Source organism: Dothidotthia symphoricarpi (genome assembly GCF_010015815.1).
Source record: "Dothidotthia symphoricarpi CBS 119687 unplaced genomic scaffold P153scaffold_21, whole genome shotgun sequence".
NCBI classification, from domain to species: Eukaryota; Fungi; Ascomycota; class Dothideomycetes; order Pleosporales; family Dothidotthiaceae; genus Dothidotthia; species Dothidotthia symphoricarpi.
Genome location: NW_022985028.1, coordinates 437,777 through 455,529, shown reverse-complemented (window position 1 = coordinate 455,529; position 17,753 = coordinate 437,777). Strand labels below are relative to the sequence as shown.

Below are 17,753 nucleotides of genomic sequence, written 5' to 3'. Positions count from 1 at the left end.
CATCTGACTCGAAGCGGCGACGTGCGTCATTGTTGCTCAGAGCTCCTGCTTTTACAGCTCCAGAAGATCCAAGCTCGCCCAACAACTAGCCGCCGTTTATCTCGTCGTCACACCCGCAGTCTCCGCCCGCAGCACACACACTGCTCCACCCACCATATTCCTCCTTACGAGACCCTGCTGAGACAGCCGTATCCCTCACACACCCGCCACGATGCCGGAAAACCTCAAGAAGCTCAAGCCGCAGGCGCAGATGACAAGGCGGGGCCCGTTCACAACCGAAGTCCCCGGCGCACAGAAGGTCGAAGGCGAGACGATACCACGTCGCAACAACGCCGCCAAAGATGGCCTCCAGGCACTGCCTTCGATCCCCGGCGTCGAGACGCTCTACGATCTGCTGCGCTACTCGGCCGCCAAGTATGGAAACGCAAAGGCCGTCGGCGCGCGTCGCATAGTCAACATCCACGAGGAGACGAAGAAGGTGAAGAAGATGGTCGACGGCGCCGAGCAGGAGGTGGACAAGAAGTGGAGCTACTTTGAGCTCAGCCCTTACACGTACAAGAGCTTCGTCGAGTTCGAGAAGATGTCGCTGTCTGTGGGCTCGGCGCTGAAGTCGCTGGGCCTGGAGCCCAAGGACCGAATGCATCTGTTTGCGGGCACCAGCATGCAGTGGCTTTCCTCGGCGCATGGTAAGAGCGAGTCGAGATCGTGATAGCAGACAGACACTGACGTTGTGGTTGCAGGTGCCATGTCCCAGTCGCTGGCGATTGTCACGGCTTACGACACACTTGGAGAGGAGGGCCTCAGGCACTCGATGCTGCAGACCAAGGCGAAGATCATGTTCACAGACCCAGAACTGCTGCCCAGGCTTGTGAACCCGTTCAAGGACGCCAAGGATATCCAGACAGTCATCTACAGCACCAAGAACGACCCAAAACAAAAGGACATTGACGCCCTCACAAGCGCACACCCTCACCTCAGAGTCATAAGCTTCGACGAGCTGATCAGGATGGGTGAGGAGAACCCTGCGGAGCCCATCCCCCCCAAGGCTGATGACCTCGCCTGCATCATGTACACGTCTGGATCCACAGGCACGCCCAAGGGTGTCATGATTGAGCACCGCAACGTTATTGCTGCGAGTAAGTCACTGTCCTCATTTATTAGAAAATAAGGTTACTAACCAGCACAGTTGCTGGCGTTGACGTCATCGTTGGCAAGTATCTCGGTCCTGGCGACGTTCTCATCGCATATCTCCCGGCTGCGCATATCCTCGAGTTCGTCTTCGAGAACGCGACTATCTACTGGGGTGGAACTCTTGGCTATGGCACAATCAGGACCCTGTCCGATACTTCTGTGCGCAACTGCGCTGGTGACATCCGCGAACTGAAGCCTACGGTTATGGTTGGTGTGCCCCAGGTCTGGGAAACGGTCAAGAAGGGTATCATCGGCAAGGTCGAGGCAGGTGGCGCGGTCACGTCAAACCTCTTCTGGGGCGCCTTTGCTGCCAAGGGCTTCCTCCTCAACTCCGGACTGCCTGGTAGCGGTCTGATCGACTCGATCGTGTTCAACAAGGTCAAGGAGGCTACAGGAGGCAAGCTACGTATCTGCCTGAACGGTGGAGGTCCCATCTCCAAGGAAACGCAACGCTTCATCTCCATCGCCATCACCCCCATGATCGGCGGCTACGGCCTCACCGAGACATGCGCTATGGGCGCAGTCATGGATCCTCGCGCGTGGACCGAAAACGCCCTGGGAGAAATCCCAGCATCGGTTGAAATCAAGCTCGTCGACTTTGCCGACGCCGGCTACTTCTCCACCAGCAACCCTCCCCAAGGTGAGATCTGGATCCGTGGTGGCGCCGTGGTTTCAGGCTATCTCGACATGCCCGAGGAAACCGCCGAGGCCTTCACCGAGGACGGTTGGTTCAAGACGGGCGACATTGGCGAATTCGATTCCGACGGCCATCTCCGCATCATCGACCGCAAGAAGAATCTCGTCAAGACAATGGCAGGCGAGTACATTGCGCTTGAGAAACTCGAATCCGTGTACCGCAGCGCGTCGATCGTCGCGAACATTTGTGTTTACGCCGCTGAGGACCGTCAGAAGCCTATTGCTATTATCGTCCCTGCGGAGCCGGCGCTCAAGAAACTCGCCGCTGATGCGGGCGTGAAGGGCAGCGGGCTGGAGGATTTGGTCCAGGACAAGAAGGTCAATAGCGCTGTGTTGAAGCAGCTACAGACCGCTGGACAGAAGAGCGGGCTTGCGGGCTTTGAGATTATCGAGGGTGTTGTCTTGGCTGATGAGGAGTGGACGCCGCAGAATGTGAGTTTTTTTCCCCCCAGCCCATCTTTCCTCCTTTTCTCGACTGTCTTGTGGGTGTGCGAGAGAAAAGGGAAGAAGGGAAGAAAGAAAAGAAGAACAACTGTTTGCTAACTTTGCGATCCCTAGGGTCTTACGACTGCCGCGCAGAAACTCAATCGTAAGGATATTCTGAAGAAGTATCAGAAGGATGTTGATCGTGCGTATGGCCGGTCGTAGGTGTGCTATATAGTGGTTTGCTTGCTTGCTTGCATGTATGATTGGTAGGTAGGTAGATGGATAGGTAAGTAGGGATGGTGAGTCCGTTGGTTTTATATGGAAGATGTCCTTTCTTCTCCTCGGGATAGAGTGAGAAAGAAAGAGAAAGAAGGAAAGAAGGAAAGAAAAGGTTCCACGAATTTGTCCTCAGCGATTGAAGGGTTGAAATTGGGTGTATGTAGCGTTTCCAATATCCATTTGTTTTTTTCTCCCGAGCATACATATGCATGCACTGTTGTGGTAGTATGTACCCGTCCATGGATTTGCCCTTCGTCCTATGTCGAAAAAGTAGAGATTGGGGAATGTGTGTATTGTCCATTCATTTATTCATTCATTCGTGCGTTTGTTTATTCCGCATATTCTGCCCTCTTGGAACATCCTCATGTATGTATCCCTCCCCATGCCCAGCCTAGTTGTTGTGCTTGGCAAGCAATTGCTGGCCCAACTCAATGTACTTGTCCTCGGCCTGCTTCTTCGTGAGGCCGTCCTCGACAACATCCTTCCACTTGTTGTACTTTGCCTTTGCCTGTTTTGCGCGTTAGTCCTGCTACACACCCAAACCCCCACCCCCAAACCGATCTCATCCCTTCCCCTCCCCACCCACCCAAAACTCAAGAAAAAGGCAGAGTAAAACATACCGCCAAATTAAACATCCCCGGCTTCTCCGCAGCAGCAAAGTCCTTGCCCTCCGCCACCTTGGCGTACGCGTACAACTGTTATTCTCCATGTCAGCGACAGCGCTCCGTCTATCTCTCCTTCCCCATAGATGAGGCGAAAACACATACGTGCAGCTGCTCATCATTGCTGGGCCCCTGCTTCCCAGCCGCCTTGAGCTTCTCGCCCATGGCGCTGATCTTCTTGTAGGTTTCTGTGTATTTTGCGGATGGCATTTTGGTGTGGTTGGTCTGTGTGGGGTGTTAGGGTGGACTGGAAGTGTGGGTGGGTGGGTGTGTGGGGAAGGAAGGATGGGACTTACGGGTGTTGCGTTGTTGTGGTGTTATTGTGGTGTGGTGTGGTGGTGAGCTATGTTGAGATGTGTTGTGTTGTGTTGTGTTGTTGGGGATGGACGGGCGGGTGAGACGATGACGAGATAGTGGGGTAGCTGGGACGTAGAACAGGCCGAGGTGGTGGGGCACGACATGACATGGGGATGCTATGCTGTTTGGGGGTTAGGCTGGGGTGGTTTTACGAAATATGATTAACGGTTTGATGGTTTGAGTGAGGGTGATACGATGGATGGCTAGTTGATGGGAGTTTATTGTAGTCCTGTGAATCAAATGGATTGTCTGTGGAAATAACTTCTAGAACATTATCATGCTGTGGTTGGGTGATGCTTTGACCTCTTTCTCTCCACGCCCCCCTCCTCTCCAGTACACGCTGGGTATCGTTTCCGCATACAGGCCTGCCCTTTCCGCTGCTACACCAATGCTAATCTCGCCAAACCGTCGACGTCGAAGTGAAGTTGTTCAGAAGCCAGTTTCAGCCTCCCATCTCAGACGCGACTTTACGCTTCGTGATGACCATTCACCCCATTCACGCCGTTCGCCCCATTTGCCCCATTTGCCCCATTCGTATAAGGTTTGTCAGTCAGCTTCTTGCGGTACAACTCGCCGCCACAGCCTCGCAAGCGCTCTGCAGCCTGCTCAGGCGTAATGTCACGCTGCGGCTCAGCTAGCATCTCGTAGCCGACCTGGAACTTGCGGACCGTAGCACTGCGAAGCAGCGGCGGGTAGAAGTGGATATGGAAATGGCTGGATTCGAATTCTTCCGGTGTGCCCTGGAGCGGAGCCTGGTGGACACCCATGCCTGAAACGTGTCAGGTTTTTTTGAACGCGTAAGGGTATTGCAGGGGTGATACTTACTGTACGGAAACTGCGTTTCAAACAGATTATCATACCGCCTTGTAATCTCTGCGATGCATTCTGCTAGCTGTGCTCGCTCTTCCTTTGTGAAATCGACTAGCGATCGCTTGTGCTGCTTGCTGATGAGGAGGATCTCGTATGGCCAGACCCCCCAGTATGGGATCCCGGCCCAGAACCCCTCGTTCTCGAACACGGTTCGCACCTTCTCTTTCGACTCGAGCTCCGCGTAGTCGACGAGCAGATGGCAGCCGCCTTGTTCGCGGCGGTATTTTGTCATTTCCTGGAGCTCGATGGCAGGCTCTTCGGGGAGTGATGTTGTAGTCCAGACCTGGCCGTGGGGATGGGGATTCGAGCAGCCCATGGCAGAGCCCTTGTTCTCGAATATTTGCATGTACCTGTACTGGGCGTTTGGTTTGGTTAGGTCGCCTTGGGATAGTGGTGGTATTGTCGTGGCAGCAGCGAGCTTGGCAAGCGGTGACTTTGGATCCAGATGGGCTGAGTATATGTTGGTCCAGGTTTCCAGGATAGGCACGATCTGGGCTGGTGTCATATCCGCGAGAGTCAAATTGTGAGATGGCGAGAAGCAAATGACATAGCATTTTCCGGTTACGGATTCGGCGAGGAGTAGTCGAGAAGCCAGGGAGCCGTCCTTTTTGGTGGAGTGATACTCTTCCTGCTGTTCCATGACGGCGCTGTAGTCGTTGACAAAGACGTAAGTGTTGTCGAATTTGGGATTGTGCTCGCCATTTGCGCGCGTGTTTCCAGGACATAGGTAGCACTTGGATATGTCAATATCAAGTAACCATTGAAGCGCTATGTAGGCACAACTCACTTTCTCGTCGTATTCAGGGAGAGTAGTCAAGGATGGCGACTCCTGCATGCCTCTGTCGGCTGTTTAGTATGCGACCACGACACGTACATGTGCATGTTCAAGTGGACTCACTGCCATGGCCGCTTGGTGCGGTGGGGGGAGACGAGTATCCAACTTCCCCGCAAGAGGTTGAAGCGCCTGTGGGAGATGTCGTTCAAGATGGGGTCGGTCATGGTGCAGGGCAATAAGCAATTGTGTCTCAAGTTTTTAAAGGGCACGATGAGACGCGTATATATACCGCAGAAGCTGGAGCTAGCATCTGGAGCAAAAGCAGTGAAGCGACGGCCGACGTTGGCCCATGGGTTCGCGCGTAAGCTTTCCCCCCGTGAGCGGCGGAACCGGAACACTAACCGGATGCAGTACTGCACCCAGGCCGCGAAAGCTCCAGGCTGGCTTCACCGTTGACAGAGCCTCAACCTCGAGCAGTGCTGCCGACGCCAGCCCGTTGCAGAAATAACCCGCGCCCACCTTCGCCGGACTTTTGATTATGGCGGCCATGATGCCGAGTGCAGCGACGTCGAGCAACCCATACGACCACGACGCGGTGGAGCGGGACCTGATTGACCCCGACGATGGTACATAGCACCTGCCCCCGGCTGGCTAGCTCTGCGTGGCCTGACAGGATTTGACAAATGTACAGCGACCCTCGACGATCTAGACGACCCGCTGCAAGGCACGTCGGACCGCGCGCCGTTGACGGGCAACATCAACGCGCAGTCGTACCTGACGTCGAGCATCCCCGGCGAGGACCGGCGCGCGCCCACCAACACCATCGACGAGACGGTGTGGGAGACGCTGTCACGCGACCTGTTTGGCATCCTGGAGAAGATGAAGCAGGTGCTGTATCCCAAGTACCTGCTGGGCGGCATGATGCAGCGCGGCGAGGGCATGGGTGCAGCCGAGCGCGGCGAGGCAGAGGGCTTCGCCGGCGGCATCAGGAACCTGGCGGGCAGATGGCCCGACGCCGACGCGCTGCTGCAGAACGGCATGAGCGAGGGCCTGCGCGACTGGGACCTCTGGGGCCCGCTCATCTTCTGCCTGCTGCTGAGCCTGTTCCTCTCGCGCGGCGCAAAGGACTCGCAGAAGGACCTCGTCTTCTCGGGCGTCTTCGCCATGGTGTGGGTGGGCGAGGCCGTGGTGACGCTGCAGATCAAGCTGCTGGGCGGGAACATGTATGTTTGCGCTTTTTATACTCTACACTCTCTATACCTGACGTGGACATGAACTACGACTAACCCCCGCCAGCGCCTTCTTCCAGTCCGTCTCCATCATCGGTTACACGCTCTTCCCGCTCGTCATCGCCGCGCTGCTCAGTGCACTGGGCATACCGACGATTGTCAGGATCCCCGTGTACCTCGTCCTCATAGCGTGGTCGCTCGCAGCCGGCGTGAGCATCATGGGCGGGTCGGGGGTGGTCAGGAACCGGGTGGGCATTGCCGTGTATCCTCTGTTTGTCTTCTACATAGCACTGGGCTGCATCTGTTTCATCAGCTAGCGCGGGATTTCGCTGGCCTTGTAAGAGTAGTGGGGTGTGTGGTAACAGGCGTTTTCCAATAAATCGATAGTTGAATTCTTTGTTACCTCAACAGTCGATGGTTCAAGATTCAAGTCTATAGTTGAACGTTGAAAGTGAAATATCACCAGACCAATAGTTGATAGTTCAGAGCTGGTAGTCCGAGCACAGCTAGCCGTGTGGTTCCCCACTCCGTCATTGGCCTTGTCGTTTGCCAGCACGCAGCTCCATGGCCAGAAGCGCCAGCAGTCTGCACGTCAACGCCCACTCACCGCCCGTCGCACTCCCTCCCTCCTGCCGGCGGCTCTTCTACGCGTTCTGCCCTCGTGTGTAATTTCACGTCCCGTGTCGAGAGTGGTGCAGTGTTAGATTGTGTTAAATTGTGTCGACTGCGCTTGGACCGACGGCACCAGACGACAAACCACGAACCCTTCGCAGCCAGCACTCGACTTTTCTGCCCGCGCCCTTTGACACTAGACAGCTTGCACAGAGCCCTTGGAACATCGCACCCTCGCACCCTCGCCCACGCAGCGCAACACAGCGCAGAAGCCAGCCCGTCCCACTCGGTCAGCCCGCCCAAGCACCACGTCCGCCGTCACTGTCCGCCGTGGCTGGCCTGTCCCCGGCTACGGCACTTGCACTGCTGCTGTTTGCCCCAAGCACACTGTTTCCACGTCGGCACGGCACACTACCGCCCTGACAGCCTCTACCCGCCGGCCAGCCCCCAACACACACCCGCGCCTCTCCACGCAGCGCCGGCACCCATCGCCCCGCACACCCGAACAAGACACATGACCACCATGACGCCTCCGTCAGAAGCGCCAGACACGGCCATGCCCGCCACACACCCCGCTGCAGAGACACAGAACGGCGCAAAGGCCGAGCCCACGTCCCCCGCCCGCAGCGACAAGAGCAGCGACAGCGAGGGCAAGCCGGTGCGGGACAAGCTGAAGGAGACACGCATCGATGCGCAGACCACCTCCGACCCCGTCTCCACTTCAGACCAGCCCATGAACGACGTCCCGAACGGCAGCGCCCCGGCAGTCGACCAGGGCGCCTCGGGCTCAGACTCGGAGCGCGGACGGTTACGGAAGAAGCGCAGTCGCGAAGACTTTGAGGAAGACAACGAGGCGGACAAGCACTCGGAGAAGACGGAGCGACATCGGCGTAAGAAGTCGAGAGACATTTCCAAGGATCTCGAGGATGGCCGTCTCGCAAAGCCTGCACCCACCTCGGTCCCCAGAATCGAAGAGAACGACGGCGACGAGCACATGACCTCGCCCGACAGGCAAAAGTCGTCCGCGCCCAAAGACGCGCCGCTCGACTCGGGCATCAAGAACAAGCGCACACGCGACCAGGTCGAAGAGGCCGCCGTGGCTGGCGCAGAGAACCCAGCGAGCACATCTGCAGACGCCAAGACCACATCGCCTGCGAAAGACGAGCGCGAATCGAAACGGCCCAAAGACGAAGTGCCGTCTGCCACGGGTGCAGCCAAGTCGCAGACCAAGGTATGCATTGTGATCGTTCTCTAATCCAGCCAGACAGCTAATAACCCATGCAGACACCCATAGGAAGTGGCTTCTCCAACACGTCCGCCGCCTCTCCCTTTGCCGCTATGGCCTCCAAGCCTCCAACCTCGAAACCCGCCGACACCCCCACTACTTCTGACGACAAGTTCAAAGCCTCCGCTTTCGGCAGCTTCTCCACCTCGACAGCTTCTCCCTTTGGCGGGCTTGCGAGCCTCGCCCCCGCTTCGCCCTTCTCCGCAGCGAGCGGTTCCAAGCTGTCCTCCTTTGCCGGATCTGCTGCTCCAGCACCAGCTACTGGAGGCGGATTCGGCGCTCTCGGCGGCTCGACCAAGTCAGCGTTCGGTGGAAGCTCGTTTGGCTCTTCATTAGGAGGTGGCTTCTCAAGTCTAGGCAGTGGCAAGCCATCCTGGGGGACGACGACTGGCTCATTGAGTATCACAGGTCTCGACACCAAGGCGGAGAGAGCCTTTGGCGCGCCTGGTGACAAGACCGCGGACAACGAAGATTCCGACGACGACAACGAGGACGACGATGAAGCGGAAAAGGATATTACGGACGAGGAGCGCCGTTCAAGCAGCCATCTCCTCTCGCAACGTAAGCCATCGCCTGCAACCACGCATATCTCAACTAACACCCCCACAGCCACCGAAACCGGCGAAGAAGGCGAAAACACCGTCTGGGCCGGCCGCGCAAAGCTCTACACCATGGACGGCAAAGGCACAGAACGATCGTGGAAAGAGCGCGGCGCCGGAACCTTCAAGTTCAACATCACCATCGACGAGCCGAAGAAAGCCCGCTTCGTCCTGCGCGCAGACGGGACCCACCGCTTGCTGCTAAACGCCGCTGTCACCCCGCAGATGGTATTCGGCGGCGATTCCCACGGCGCGAAGCCAAAGGATGTGCGGTTGCTGTTCAATTCGCCCACGGCTGATGGCGAGCTGGAAATGCACTTGCTCAAGGTATGTTGTGAGGGTGGCAGTTATCGCGATGGAAATACTAACCCCATGCCAGATGAAGGCGGAAAACGCAGTCAGGCTCTGGGAGGTCGTTACTCGTGTTCAGGACACGGAGTTGTAGGCCCCTCCTCGTCCTCGATACGGCTGTGTTCGCGCTGTTTCCCTGCCTTGTGGCCCGTTGACGCAGGTACGCCGCGTCCGCCAACGTCGGTGAATGGAGCGTCATGGGTTGTCATGGGCTGGGGTTTCCTCATTTCTCACACCCCCCGGGCTGCGCTTCTCGCATCTGCTTCTTGGTACGCGGCGTTTGGTCGGTCTAGATGGGTTTCTGACTGGGAATGACACGCAGCTTTGATGATCAAAATATCACGTTGGGGTTGGGTTTCGGTTTGGTACGAGGGGATTCATTGCATTATCGGCTGGGATTGGGGGTCTGTAGGTAGGTGTCTCGGTCGTTGCATTGTGGATACACGTGGTGTTTGGCGTGTGGCGTGGAGTTGAGTTGAGGAGTGTGAGTGAGAGGGAGAGAAATTATTACGTGCTCTGTTTGGACGACTATGTCGCTGGGTGTTTGTGTGTGTTCGCCGAGCCTGGTATTCATGTTCATATCTCACTTTGACATATACATTATTTTGGTGACTAGCTATTTCATACCAACATAGTACGGCTGGAACCATCGTTGTAACCTTTGTTCACGTAACTCAATCATGACTTCCTACTTCTCGGTTTCCAACGACCACCACGTGCCAACCCGTTCAAGTGCTTATTGCTTCTTCGCGTCTCTCTCTGCTTTCCTAAGCGCGCGCTTGCGAATATCTTCGTGCATACCCCTGTTCACCTTGACAACGAGGTTAGACCTCTCGCCCAAGAATCGCGAAAGAAACCACTGCATCAGCCCATGACTCCAGTACGGGGTGCTCGTGAAAGCGACATTCTGCGCGCCTCCAGACCGGCCGATCTTGCCCAGCGTGGCCTTGACAAACTGCTTCGGGTTGGGCACCAGCGCAGACGGTTTGCGGATCTTGGACATGGCCGTGGTGATGAGATGCGACTGGACGCACTGAACGTGGACGCCGTGGCGCTGGAGCTCGGAGCCGAGCGCGGTGGACCATTGCTGCAGGAAGGCTTTGCTGCCGCAGTAAGTCGCGAGAAGCGGTGTTGGGAAGAAACCGCCAAATGAAGCCATGGTGAGGACGAGGCCTCTCTTGCGGGAGATCATGCCGGGGGTGACGAGCTGGGTGACTCTCAACGTGGCCATGCAGTTGATCATGATGATGTCGTTCAACTCCTGTTTTGGTGTCTCGACGAAGGGTACGGGGATGCTGTGGCTTAGGCCGACGTTGTTGACGAGGATGCTTACGTCGAGTCCGTCGATGAGCTTCTTCAGGCTGGTGTAGTCTGTATCTTTGTTCTGGGCGAAGTCCATGGCCAGAGTTTTGGTGGAGACCTTGGGGCCATATTTGGTGGAGATGTCGGCAGCGAGGGTGTCGAGCTTAGATTGCGTGCGCGAGACAAGGACGAGGTTGTAGCCTTTTGCTGCGAGGGATAGGGCGAACTCTTTGCCAAGGCCATCAGAGGCGCCGGTTATGAGGGCCCAGGTGCCGCGGGGGCCATAGGTGGTGAGCTGGTGGGGTATCAGAAGACATGAAATGAAGTTTAAGCCGTTTAGGCATTGAAAAGACACGAGATAGAGTTCTCAGGACGTACAGATTTACCCGGCAGAACAAACAAGCTGAGCAACACCCTGATGGTGCTGATAACAGGAGCCGCAAATGCAGCTATGCCAGCGACCAGGAAAACATAGACTGCAGCTTGAATGAGGGAGTTGCTGGCGTCAATGCGCACACCAAAAGACTCGGTGGTCTTCGCAAGCAAATCCATGGCCGTTTCACGAAGATGCAATAGTATTCGTCGGAGAAGACAGAGTTTAGTAGAGCAAAGCTGTGATTGATGTCACGCACATGTAGACAGCATCACGCCAAGATTTATGTCACATGACGAGGGAAGAGGCCAATAGCGAAAGACACTAATTAAGCGAGAATCGAACACATCAATTCTCACCTCACGATCTCCAGCCACGAGACCGACAATACAACCAGATCGCAACCATGGCTACCGAGCTCACGTACGTGCTGCGCTCCCGCAAAACGCTGCAACAATTGCTGACGGCGAAATAGTGTCCAGTCCGAGCGCGCTTTCCAGAAGCAGGTACTACGAGCCCTCTCAATGCAGCTCCAGGCCAGGGCCTTCACGCACGATGCTAATGCGCTGCAATAGCCTCACATCTTCCTGAACCACAAGGTCGGTGGACCGCGCAAGAACACCCGCAGCAGGAGATGGTATAAGGATGTTGGTCTGGGTTTCCGTACCCCCAAGACCGCCATCGAGGGCACCTACATCGACAAGAAATGCCCCTTCACCGGCATGGTCTCGATCCGTGGACGTATCCTCACCGGAACCGTCATGTCGACCAAGATGCACCGTATGTCGCACCCTTTCACAATTTCGCATTCAACAAGGACTACTTTGGATTCGCAATATTGAAATAAGGCTTGGCGGCTTGTGTACTAACGAGGGAACAGGCACCTTGATCATCCGTCGTGAATACCTCCACTTTGTCCCCAAGTACTCCCGTTACGAGAAGCGCCACAAGAACCTCGCCGCCCACGTCTCGCCCGCTTTCCGTGTCGAGCCCGGTGACAGCGTCGTTGTCGGCCAGTGCAGGCCCCTCTCCAAGACCGTCCGTTTCAACGTCCTCCGTGTCCTCCCCCGAAGCGGAAAGGCTGCCAAGCAGTTCTCCAAGTTCTAAGCGTATGGGTTGGAGTCACGGATCATGATGAGCAACGGAAGAAGCGTGGCCGGGGCGGAGCGTGATGGTTTTCAATATGGTCAAAACTCGGCATATGGGTTGAGGAATCGGAGTCCAATGGGCCATGTATGTTTCTCCAGCTACGATCAATGAAAGCCCTCGGATGGTAAACAAAAGCCACTGAGGCAGGTCAAAAGTCCAGTCTCGTTCGCAATGGAGTCTTGGTGCACATTGGAACTGACAGTGTTATGAATATCAACGTCGTCGTTCTCATCAAGAGGGGTGTATACGTTGATTTGTGTTCCCGAGAGAATGAACCGGTGCAAGCCAACATTAACGGAAGCTCGTCTCAAACTGCGTCCAGAGAATCTAACACCCACAATTCATGTATGCAGATGTTCATACGTGATTTATACAACAACAACAGCCTCACCCTACCCCTTGACATAATTCCCCCACTGTAATGCCATCCACGCCAGACTCGTCGTACTCACCACCAACGGCCCCGCAAGCGGCTTCCCTAACCTCGTCGTGCCAAACACAAGCCACTCGCTCACAAAATGCGCAAACGCAACCCCAAACGTCCACATACCCAATTGATAAAAGGCCGGATGCGTGATGTTATACGCTGCATACAGTCTCACCAAGGCCGTCAAAACCGTCCAGGTCCCAAACGTGCGGGACGAAAGGGCAGTGACGTGTGCGGGGGTCTTCAGCGGCGGGTCCGAGGACGTCGGGTTGTAGATGCGTGACGTGTAGTAGAGTGTTGTGTAGGATTGGACTGAGTTGCCAATGGAGATTACTGCGACCTGAAGGGTGTGTTAGGGGAGGGATAGTAAGAGTATGTGGTTGGGCGAGCGTACGAGGAAAAGCCATTTTGGGAGGAGGCCTTCTGTTTGGGGGAGGTAGGATAGGATTGCAGACGCCATTTTGGGGGGTTGTGGTGGTGGGAAGTTGTTGGGATGTTGGGAGGGTGAGTCGTGTTGGAGCGCGTTATGGGGTCGAATGATTTGGAGGGAGATGGTCAGGCATAATGTGGTCCGTGCTGGTAGACAGAATGGTGCTTTGAGAACGCCAGAGTATATTCACTATTACGTTCGAAGGTTGTGACATCACTTGTATACAAGTACCAGGAGAATGTTCATATCATTTGCTTGTTACACTACTGACCCTTCCAAGTTGGGTTGTAAAGAAACCGGAGCCATACATGATATTTGAACTTACCAGAAGAGCAACTATATGTTGAACGCTTTTTGTGTTCCGAGTAGCTCAGTGATCAATGTACATACATGTTTATATACACCAACAAGATTACAAGGCGTTTAAACCTCAAACAAAGCGCTATTGTCTGCACCGTCTATGGCCTGATCGACATACTTCGAATAATGGGAGAACTCGTTATCCGGAGGCACGGTGTGCTCAATTGATTCCATTCGAGAGATGACACCGTGACCCATATCATTTTCTGGATAGCCCTCCGGGTGGAGTAGTGTCTCATGTGGAGATTGGAAGTCTTCGCCATAGATTACATCGTCTCCCCCCTCGACATAGTCTCCGAGGTGTACGGTCCCCGCCTCATCCTTTTCTTCTTGTTTCATCACCGGCTCGTCGTTGCTTTGGGCTTCATTGTCTTGTTCGGAAGAGATCGAGATTCGTCTGGGCTCATCAAAGTTGTCTTCAGTGTCGCCCGCAATATGCGTTCCAACCTCGCCATCTTCCAGTGCGTTCTCGTCAGCCTGCTCGTCCCCTTTTTCGTAGGAACCATCAGTTGCATCATCGTCGGCCGGTCGAAGGATTTTGTTGAACATGTCTGGAGTCATCCCACACTTGACGCTTCGATCTCTACACTCTCCACAATAGGTCCCCAGCGCCCTCCCCACGTTTTTCAACCCGGGATGATATACCATGCAGGCAGTCCCCCTCCTGCGACAATTGTCGCAACTCTCTGGAGCTATAACTCCGTATTTAGAATTGATCAGCTTTGCATGTGCGATCCTCACTTTGACGCCAGGGTTTGCCTTCGCCCACTGGGCAATTGGACGGTGTCCGAATGCTCCAGACGACGCATTGTTGCTCACAGCAGCGTTGAAGTCAGTGGAGTATTCGTCATTTGAAGGCGGCGGAGGGAGTGTGATCCTGTTCTTTTGCAAAACAGCTTCGAGGATTTGAGCGTGTATGGATTCTGGGTGTGTCAGTCGAACGTGTCGACGGAAGTTGTCGCCTCTGGAGAAGCCTCCGGCGGAAGGACTTTGACAATCTTGGATGGGACAAACGAAGGTGCCCGCTCCCTTTGAACTGCGCTGATGAACAGTGGCTTGTGGTGTCGGTGCATTGAGGGCACGCTGGCTTGGAATACTGACGCGTTCTCGCATGTTTAGTCGTGTTTCGTCGTATTCTGGATGTGCAGAACGAACATGGCGTAAGAAATTTGGTTTATGAGTAAACGGTTCTGTTCGTCGAGTACATGTGATGACAGGACAGTAATCGAAGAACTTTTTACTCCCATCGCTGTTCTGTAATGGAAGGTTCAGAGGAAGCTCGGATGCTCTCCCATTTTGCGTCGAAGATTGACCCGACACGTTCATGTCACATATGTTGGCGGCTGCAAGACATTCGCCACATTCGCGAGTTGTCTTCAAACCTAGATGATATGTGCGGCAAACTAGACCTCTCTGCTCACAGCGCGTGCAAGGTGATGGTGATGGACAACCATGTGTACCCTTTATCAACCTGGCATGAGCAAGTCTGTGCTTGTGTTCGTCTGCAAGCAACTCCCAGTCTTTCTTGTGTCCATACTTTCCACATGGGGCGTTTGTTGTAATTGCAGTACTGAAATCGACAGCGTGTTGCATTGCCTTCCCATTAGATTGAGGTTGCTTTTGCGTTACGTTTGAACCTGGCTGGGGTACAGCAGTATAGTCGTCTTCTTCCTCTTCGTCCTCATCGCTATCTCTTCCACGGTCACTTGCACTGAGAATGAACTGGGTTTCACCGGAGCCTTCGGAGTCTGAGTCTGACAAATCGTGAACATTGGCGCGCTTTCGTTTCTGCGGGATAGATATGATGGACCTTGGGTGTACCGGCGGGTACTGTCGAGGAGACAAGGGTAGGTCAACTTCACCCAGCGTAGTCATAGGACTGGATTGAGTGACCCTGCGTGAAGATACGTTCGTGGTGATTCTGCTGGATGGTGCCGTGCTTGAAGTCCGAGTCTGCGAAGCGAGAATTCTCACGTCCTTCCTCACGAAGTGTGCATACAAATGCAGTTTTCCGCCCTTCAGGCAATCATTATCGAAATAAGCCCCGTTATCCCATAACAGACGTAGTGCTTTGCCCTCACATACGTCATCTTCAAGGTGGAAATGGACGTTCCATTCGGTCGCATTCCTTGACAGTATGCCAAATGTAAGGGACTCTAGTTGCTGTAGGTGTGAGTGAGCATTGTGTCAGTGTCGATAGGAATCCTGCGCATACTTTGTATGTCTGGGCGAGCTTCCCCGGAATCCAATCGCTTATGGTAGCCGTCTGGAACTCGCGTAACAGTATCGTTGGCAACGCCATATTGACGCGGGCCTCAGCGGCCTATCGCGATAGGTGCGGTCTTACAGCTGATATCTCATGTGTTGTATCTCGTTTCCAACACAACAGTGTAAACAGTGAATGAGAAAAATCGTGGGGTGATGATGAATTGTGGATGGACTTGGAGGAGATGTTGCTAGCGCGATGTATGCACAGACCTACGACGACGACGTCAACTCAGTAGAGGTGGCCCTAGGAATACACTCTCATTCTTTGTAATTTTGAAGCTGGACGAACATTGCATATGCGACAAAGGGTCATGTTGCTTGCTGGCGGGCTTTCTTCCAGAAACACGGAGGACCGACAAAGCTTGAGTAAGCACGCTGTGCCCTATCAGTCATGTCACTGTTCAGCTTCTGGCATGGACAAGACTATCTTTCCACCAAGTTCATTGTGCGTTTGCATGGTATGGTCAATTAGATACCATTACACCAATGATATTCGATCATTTTCTAGATGTAAATAGTCAGTTGTATGAGGGACTTTGACAAACAGGTAAACTTAGCAAACCAGATTGGTGACAGGTCAGATCACAGCCGAAAGCAACAGCTCATGCTACATTCGTTTTGGGAGACTACGCAACAACCTGTCGTTGCTCCCAGGTTTCTAGATTAAGATTAAGGCAAATTACGCCAGTACAGAACCTTCAGCTCTACAACGGTAAAACCAAGCAAAGATCAAAAAACACGTTTGGTCAAGTGAATACAATCAGGCATCAGCTGCGGTGCAGCCCGTTTGCACGCCTATCGATAAGTGGTCGTCGCGCAACATGAATACTCACCATACCACCATTACTCCTGCATCCTTCAACCTCCAACCACAGATTTTGAATGTCGTTCTGATAATGTGCGTATTCGCTAATTCCGAGATGCAGGTCTGAACCTGGCATAACTGACTGGCTGCATCACAGGGCGCCAAGGAAAAGGATCAAGGTTGTGGAGAGCAAGACGCTGGCTGTGAAACGATCCGCAAACAACCAAAAGACCAGGTCGTCGCCAAAGCGCCAAAAGTTTGAGCCACAACCAGTCGTCGCGTCCAACCAACAGACAGACAAGCCATTCGAACGGACTGGAATTTTCAAGTTCCTTGAGCTATCAGGAGGTTAGTAGCACCCACGTCCTGCTATAAGTTGGCGCCTGATGAGCTAAACACTATATAGAGCTCCGAAATCATATATACGAATATGCTGCGGAATGGACTTATCGGTGTTTTCCTGTCATTTGCCAGGCTCAAAAGCCTACGCGCAGACGTTCGAGAACATCCACCGAAGAACCCGAGAAACCAGAGTCGAAACCCATCCCGTATGCTGGCCTGACACAAGTCTGCAGTCAGATACGTTCAGAATTTCGCCCGCTCTGGCTTTCTGGACACAAGATCCCTGTTCACGCTCTTGAGAGGTACTTCAAGATCTTCTTACCTCCTCCACCGGCAAGGGACCGGGAGCGTTTCGACTCTTACTACAACCCTGCTGGCAAGCTACGCATTTGGGTTCGCAAAAACGAATTGCTTGACTATGACGCCCTCAAATTCGTGAAGGTCCAACGTCGGCTCCCAAACTACACTTTTGTTTTTCAATCAGTCTCTCATACTTCGCATTTGTTGATGGAGGGCTTGATGCGAATACTGGACAACAGGAACCCAACTTGGGTGAAGTGGATTCGCAGTCATGTTGTCAGCCAGATTCGCCTATCCCCAGATTATCGTAGCCCGAATGTTCATTCAGTACACATTGTTGTCAAGGAACGATATGCTACATCATGGATGAAGGTGGCTATGCAGATGGACGCAGATATCCCCAGCGGTTACCTTGCGAGTATTGGGTTGGATGGACTTAAGGGCTGGAGGGTTAGCTTTGGGGTAGACTATACTTGACAGGTTAGTCCGTCGTTTGGTCTTCATGCTCCTTTCAAGTGGGCATTTTGGGGCAGACGATAGTTGGAAAGCATGGCTGTGGTCGTCAGTACAAAAACTGATTGTCTGCATTAAGGGATTCGAAGTGGTTTAGAGCAGCTGATAGATGGAACCTTTACGATCATGGCGATAGTCTATATCACTTTCAC

The 17,753-nt window shown here is 54.1% G+C and overlaps 10 protein-coding genes across 10 annotated transcripts; 5 read left to right on the top strand and 5 right to left on the bottom strand.

Moving 5' to 3' along the window:
* The first annotated feature begins 7 nt into the window (after positions 1-7).
* On the top strand, positions 8-2,746 carry P153DRAFT_119233 (long-chain-fatty-acid-CoA ligase 1). The gene is made up of 4 exons (XM_033661965.1): positions 8-686; positions 741-1,136; positions 1,187-2,319; positions 2,446-2,746. The coding sequence occupies exons 1-4, from the start codon at positions 212-214 to the stop codon at positions 2,533-2,535; spliced, it is 2,094 nt and encodes a 697-aa protein (XP_033519465.1). The 5' UTR covers positions 8-211; the 3' UTR covers positions 2,536-2,746.
* P153DRAFT_426085 (uncharacterized protein) lies at positions 2,639-3,464 on the bottom strand (the record flags this gene model as incomplete). The annotated part of the gene is made up of 3 exons (XM_033672586.1): positions 2,639-3,100; positions 3,213-3,287; positions 3,360-3,464. The coding sequence occupies 3 exons, from the start codon at positions 3,462-3,464 to the stop codon at positions 2,984-2,986; spliced, it is 297 nt and encodes a 98-aa protein (XP_033519464.1). The 3' UTR covers positions 2,639-2,983.
* Positions 3,465-3,813: 349 nt separating this feature from the next.
* Positions 3,814-5,608, bottom strand: P153DRAFT_349312 (galactose-1-phosphate uridylyltransferase). Its single transcript, XM_033666243.1, has 4 exons — positions 5,380-5,608; positions 5,269-5,320; positions 4,437-5,214; positions 3,814-4,380 (listed from the first exon to the last, which is right to left on the bottom strand). The coding sequence occupies exons 1-4, from the start codon at positions 5,478-5,480 to the stop codon at positions 4,079-4,081; spliced, it is 1,233 nt and encodes a 410-aa protein (XP_033519463.1). The 5' UTR covers positions 5,481-5,608; the 3' UTR covers positions 3,814-4,078.
* A 142-nt stretch (positions 5,609-5,750) lies between these two features.
* Positions 5,751-6,951, top strand: P153DRAFT_370394 (Yip1-domain-containing protein). Its single transcript, XM_033669030.1, has 3 exons — positions 5,751-5,882; positions 5,948-6,479; positions 6,553-6,951. The coding sequence occupies exons 1-3, from the start codon at positions 5,804-5,806 to the stop codon at positions 6,800-6,802; spliced, it is 861 nt and encodes a 286-aa protein (XP_033519462.1). The 5' UTR covers positions 5,751-5,803; the 3' UTR covers positions 6,803-6,951.
* Positions 6,952-8,381: 1,430 nt separating this feature from the next.
* On the top strand, positions 8,382-9,857 carry P153DRAFT_119925 (uncharacterized protein). Its single transcript, XM_033661968.1, has one exon. It carries the CDS (start codon positions 8,436-8,438, stop codon positions 9,645-9,647), a length of 1,212 nt encoding a protein of 403 aa, XP_033519461.1. The 5' UTR covers positions 8,382-8,435; the 3' UTR covers positions 9,648-9,857.
* On the bottom strand, positions 9,744-11,231 carry P153DRAFT_426081 (NAD(P)-binding protein). Its single transcript, XM_033672585.1, has 2 exons — positions 11,013-11,231; positions 9,744-10,929 (listed from the first exon to the last, which is right to left on the bottom strand). The coding sequence occupies exons 1-2, from the start codon at positions 11,184-11,186 to the stop codon at positions 10,069-10,071; spliced, it is 1,035 nt and encodes a 344-aa protein (XP_033519460.1). The 5' UTR covers positions 11,187-11,231; the 3' UTR covers positions 9,744-10,068.
* A 153-nt stretch (positions 11,232-11,384) lies between these two features.
* P153DRAFT_370391 (40S ribosomal protein-like protein S11) lies at positions 11,385-12,555 on the top strand. The gene is made up of 4 exons (XM_033669029.1): positions 11,385-11,430; positions 11,483-11,513; positions 11,583-11,787; positions 11,888-12,555. Exons 1-4 carry the CDS (start codon positions 11,414-11,416, stop codon positions 12,112-12,114), a joined length of 480 nt encoding a protein of 159 aa, XP_033519459.1. The 5' UTR covers positions 11,385-11,413; the 3' UTR covers positions 12,115-12,555.
* P153DRAFT_119158 (ergosterol biosynthesis protein-like protein) lies at positions 12,332-13,098 on the bottom strand. The gene is made up of 2 exons (XM_033661964.1): positions 12,978-13,098; positions 12,332-12,923 (listed from the first exon to the last, which is right to left on the bottom strand). Exons 1-2 carry the CDS (start codon positions 13,041-13,043, stop codon positions 12,549-12,551), a joined length of 441 nt encoding a protein of 146 aa, XP_033519458.1. The 5' UTR covers positions 13,044-13,098; the 3' UTR covers positions 12,332-12,548.
* Positions 13,099-14,738: 1,640 nt separating this feature from the next.
* Positions 14,739-15,675, bottom strand: P153DRAFT_325459 (uncharacterized protein; the record flags this gene model as incomplete). Its single annotated transcript, XM_033665269.1, has 2 exons — positions 14,739-15,536; positions 15,589-15,675. Coding segments are annotated over 2 exons (885 nt in total), but the record flags the coding sequence as incomplete, so codon positions are not given.
* Positions 15,676-16,267: 592 nt separating this feature from the next.
* On the top strand, positions 16,268-17,753 carry P153DRAFT_400560 (uncharacterized protein). Its single transcript, XM_033671837.1, has 3 exons — positions 16,268-16,539; positions 16,604-16,794; positions 16,853-17,753. The coding sequence occupies exons 1-3, from the start codon at positions 16,463-16,465 to the stop codon at positions 17,563-17,565; spliced, it is 981 nt and encodes a 326-aa protein (XP_033519456.1). The 5' UTR covers positions 16,268-16,462; the 3' UTR covers positions 17,566-17,753.

What these genes read in the sequence shown, in the direction of transcription:
- P153DRAFT_119233 (XM_033661965.1), top strand. Translation starts at nt 212, where the DNA reads ATGCCGGAAAACCTCAAGAAGCTCAAGCCGCAGGCGCAGATGACAAGG. An exon ending in GTGGCTTTCCTCGGCGCATG is followed by an intron (nt 687 to 740) that starts GTAAGAGCGAGT and finishes TTGTGGTTGCAG; the next exon opens with GTGCCATGTCCCAGTCGCTG. An exon ending in CCGCAACGTTATTGCTGCGA is followed by an intron (nt 1,137 to 1,186) that starts GTAAGTCACTGT and finishes TAACCAGCACAG; the next exon opens with TTGCTGGCGTTGACGTCATC.
- P153DRAFT_119158 (XM_033661964.1), bottom strand. Translation starts at nt 13,043, where the DNA reads ATGGCGTCTGCAATCCTATCCTACCTCCCCCAAACAGAAGGCCTCCTC. An exon ending in TCCCAAAATGGCTTTTCCTC is followed by an intron (nt 12,924 to 12,977) that starts GTACGCTCGCCC and finishes CACACCCTTCAG; the next exon opens with GTCGCAGTAATCTCCATTGG.
- P153DRAFT_349312 (XM_033666243.1), bottom strand. Translation starts at nt 5,480, where the DNA reads ATGACCGACCCCATCTTGAACGACATCTCCCACAGGCGCTTCAACCTC. An exon ending in CGCACCAAGCGGCCATGGCA is followed by an intron (nt 5,321 to 5,379) that starts GTGAGTCCACTT and finishes AACAGCCGACAG; the next exon opens with AGGCATGCAGGAGTCGCCAT. An exon ending in TGAAACGCAGTTTCCGTACA is followed by an intron (nt 4,381 to 4,436) that starts GTAAGTATCACC and finishes GACACGTTTCAG; the next exon opens with GCATGGGTGTCCACCAGGCT.
- P153DRAFT_370394 (XM_033669030.1), top strand. Translation starts at nt 5,804, where the DNA reads ATGATGCCGAGTGCAGCGACGTCGAGCAACCCATACGACCACGACGCG. An exon ending in CCTGATTGACCCCGACGATG is followed by an intron (nt 5,883 to 5,947) that starts GTACATAGCACC and finishes ACAAATGTACAG; the next exon opens with CGACCCTCGACGATCTAGAC. An exon ending in AAGCTGCTGGGCGGGAACAT is followed by an intron (nt 6,480 to 6,552) that starts GTATGTTTGCGC and finishes AACCCCCGCCAG; the next exon opens with CGCCTTCTTCCAGTCCGTCT.
- P153DRAFT_400560 (XM_033671837.1), top strand. Translation starts at nt 16,463, where the DNA reads ATGAATACTCACCATACCACCATTACTCCTGCATCCTTCAACCTCCAA. An exon ending in TTGAATGTCGTTCTGATAAT is followed by an intron (nt 16,540 to 16,603) that starts GTGCGTATTCGC and finishes GCTGCATCACAG; the next exon opens with GGCGCCAAGGAAAAGGATCA. An exon ending in GTTCCTTGAGCTATCAGGAG is followed by an intron (nt 16,795 to 16,852) that starts GTTAGTAGCACC and finishes AACACTATATAG; the next exon opens with AGCTCCGAAATCATATATAC.
- P153DRAFT_119925 (XM_033661968.1), top strand. Translation starts at nt 8,436, where the DNA reads ATGGCCTCCAAGCCTCCAACCTCGAAACCCGCCGACACCCCCACTACT.
- P153DRAFT_370391 (XM_033669029.1), top strand. An exon ending in AGCGCGCTTTCCAGAAGCAG is followed by an intron (nt 11,514 to 11,582) that starts GTACTACGAGCC and finishes GCGCTGCAATAG; the next exon opens with CCTCACATCTTCCTGAACCA. An exon ending in CATGTCGACCAAGATGCACC is followed by an intron (nt 11,788 to 11,887) that starts GTATGTCGCACC and finishes ACGAGGGAACAG; the next exon opens with GCACCTTGATCATCCGTCGT.
- P153DRAFT_426081 (XM_033672585.1), bottom strand. Translation starts at nt 11,186, where the DNA reads ATGGATTTGCTTGCGAAGACCACCGAGTCTTTTGGTGTGCGCATTGAC. An exon ending in TTGTTCTGCCGGGTAAATCT is followed by an intron (nt 10,930 to 11,012) that starts GTACGTCCTGAG and finishes ATACCCCACCAG; the next exon opens with CTCACCACCTATGGCCCCCG.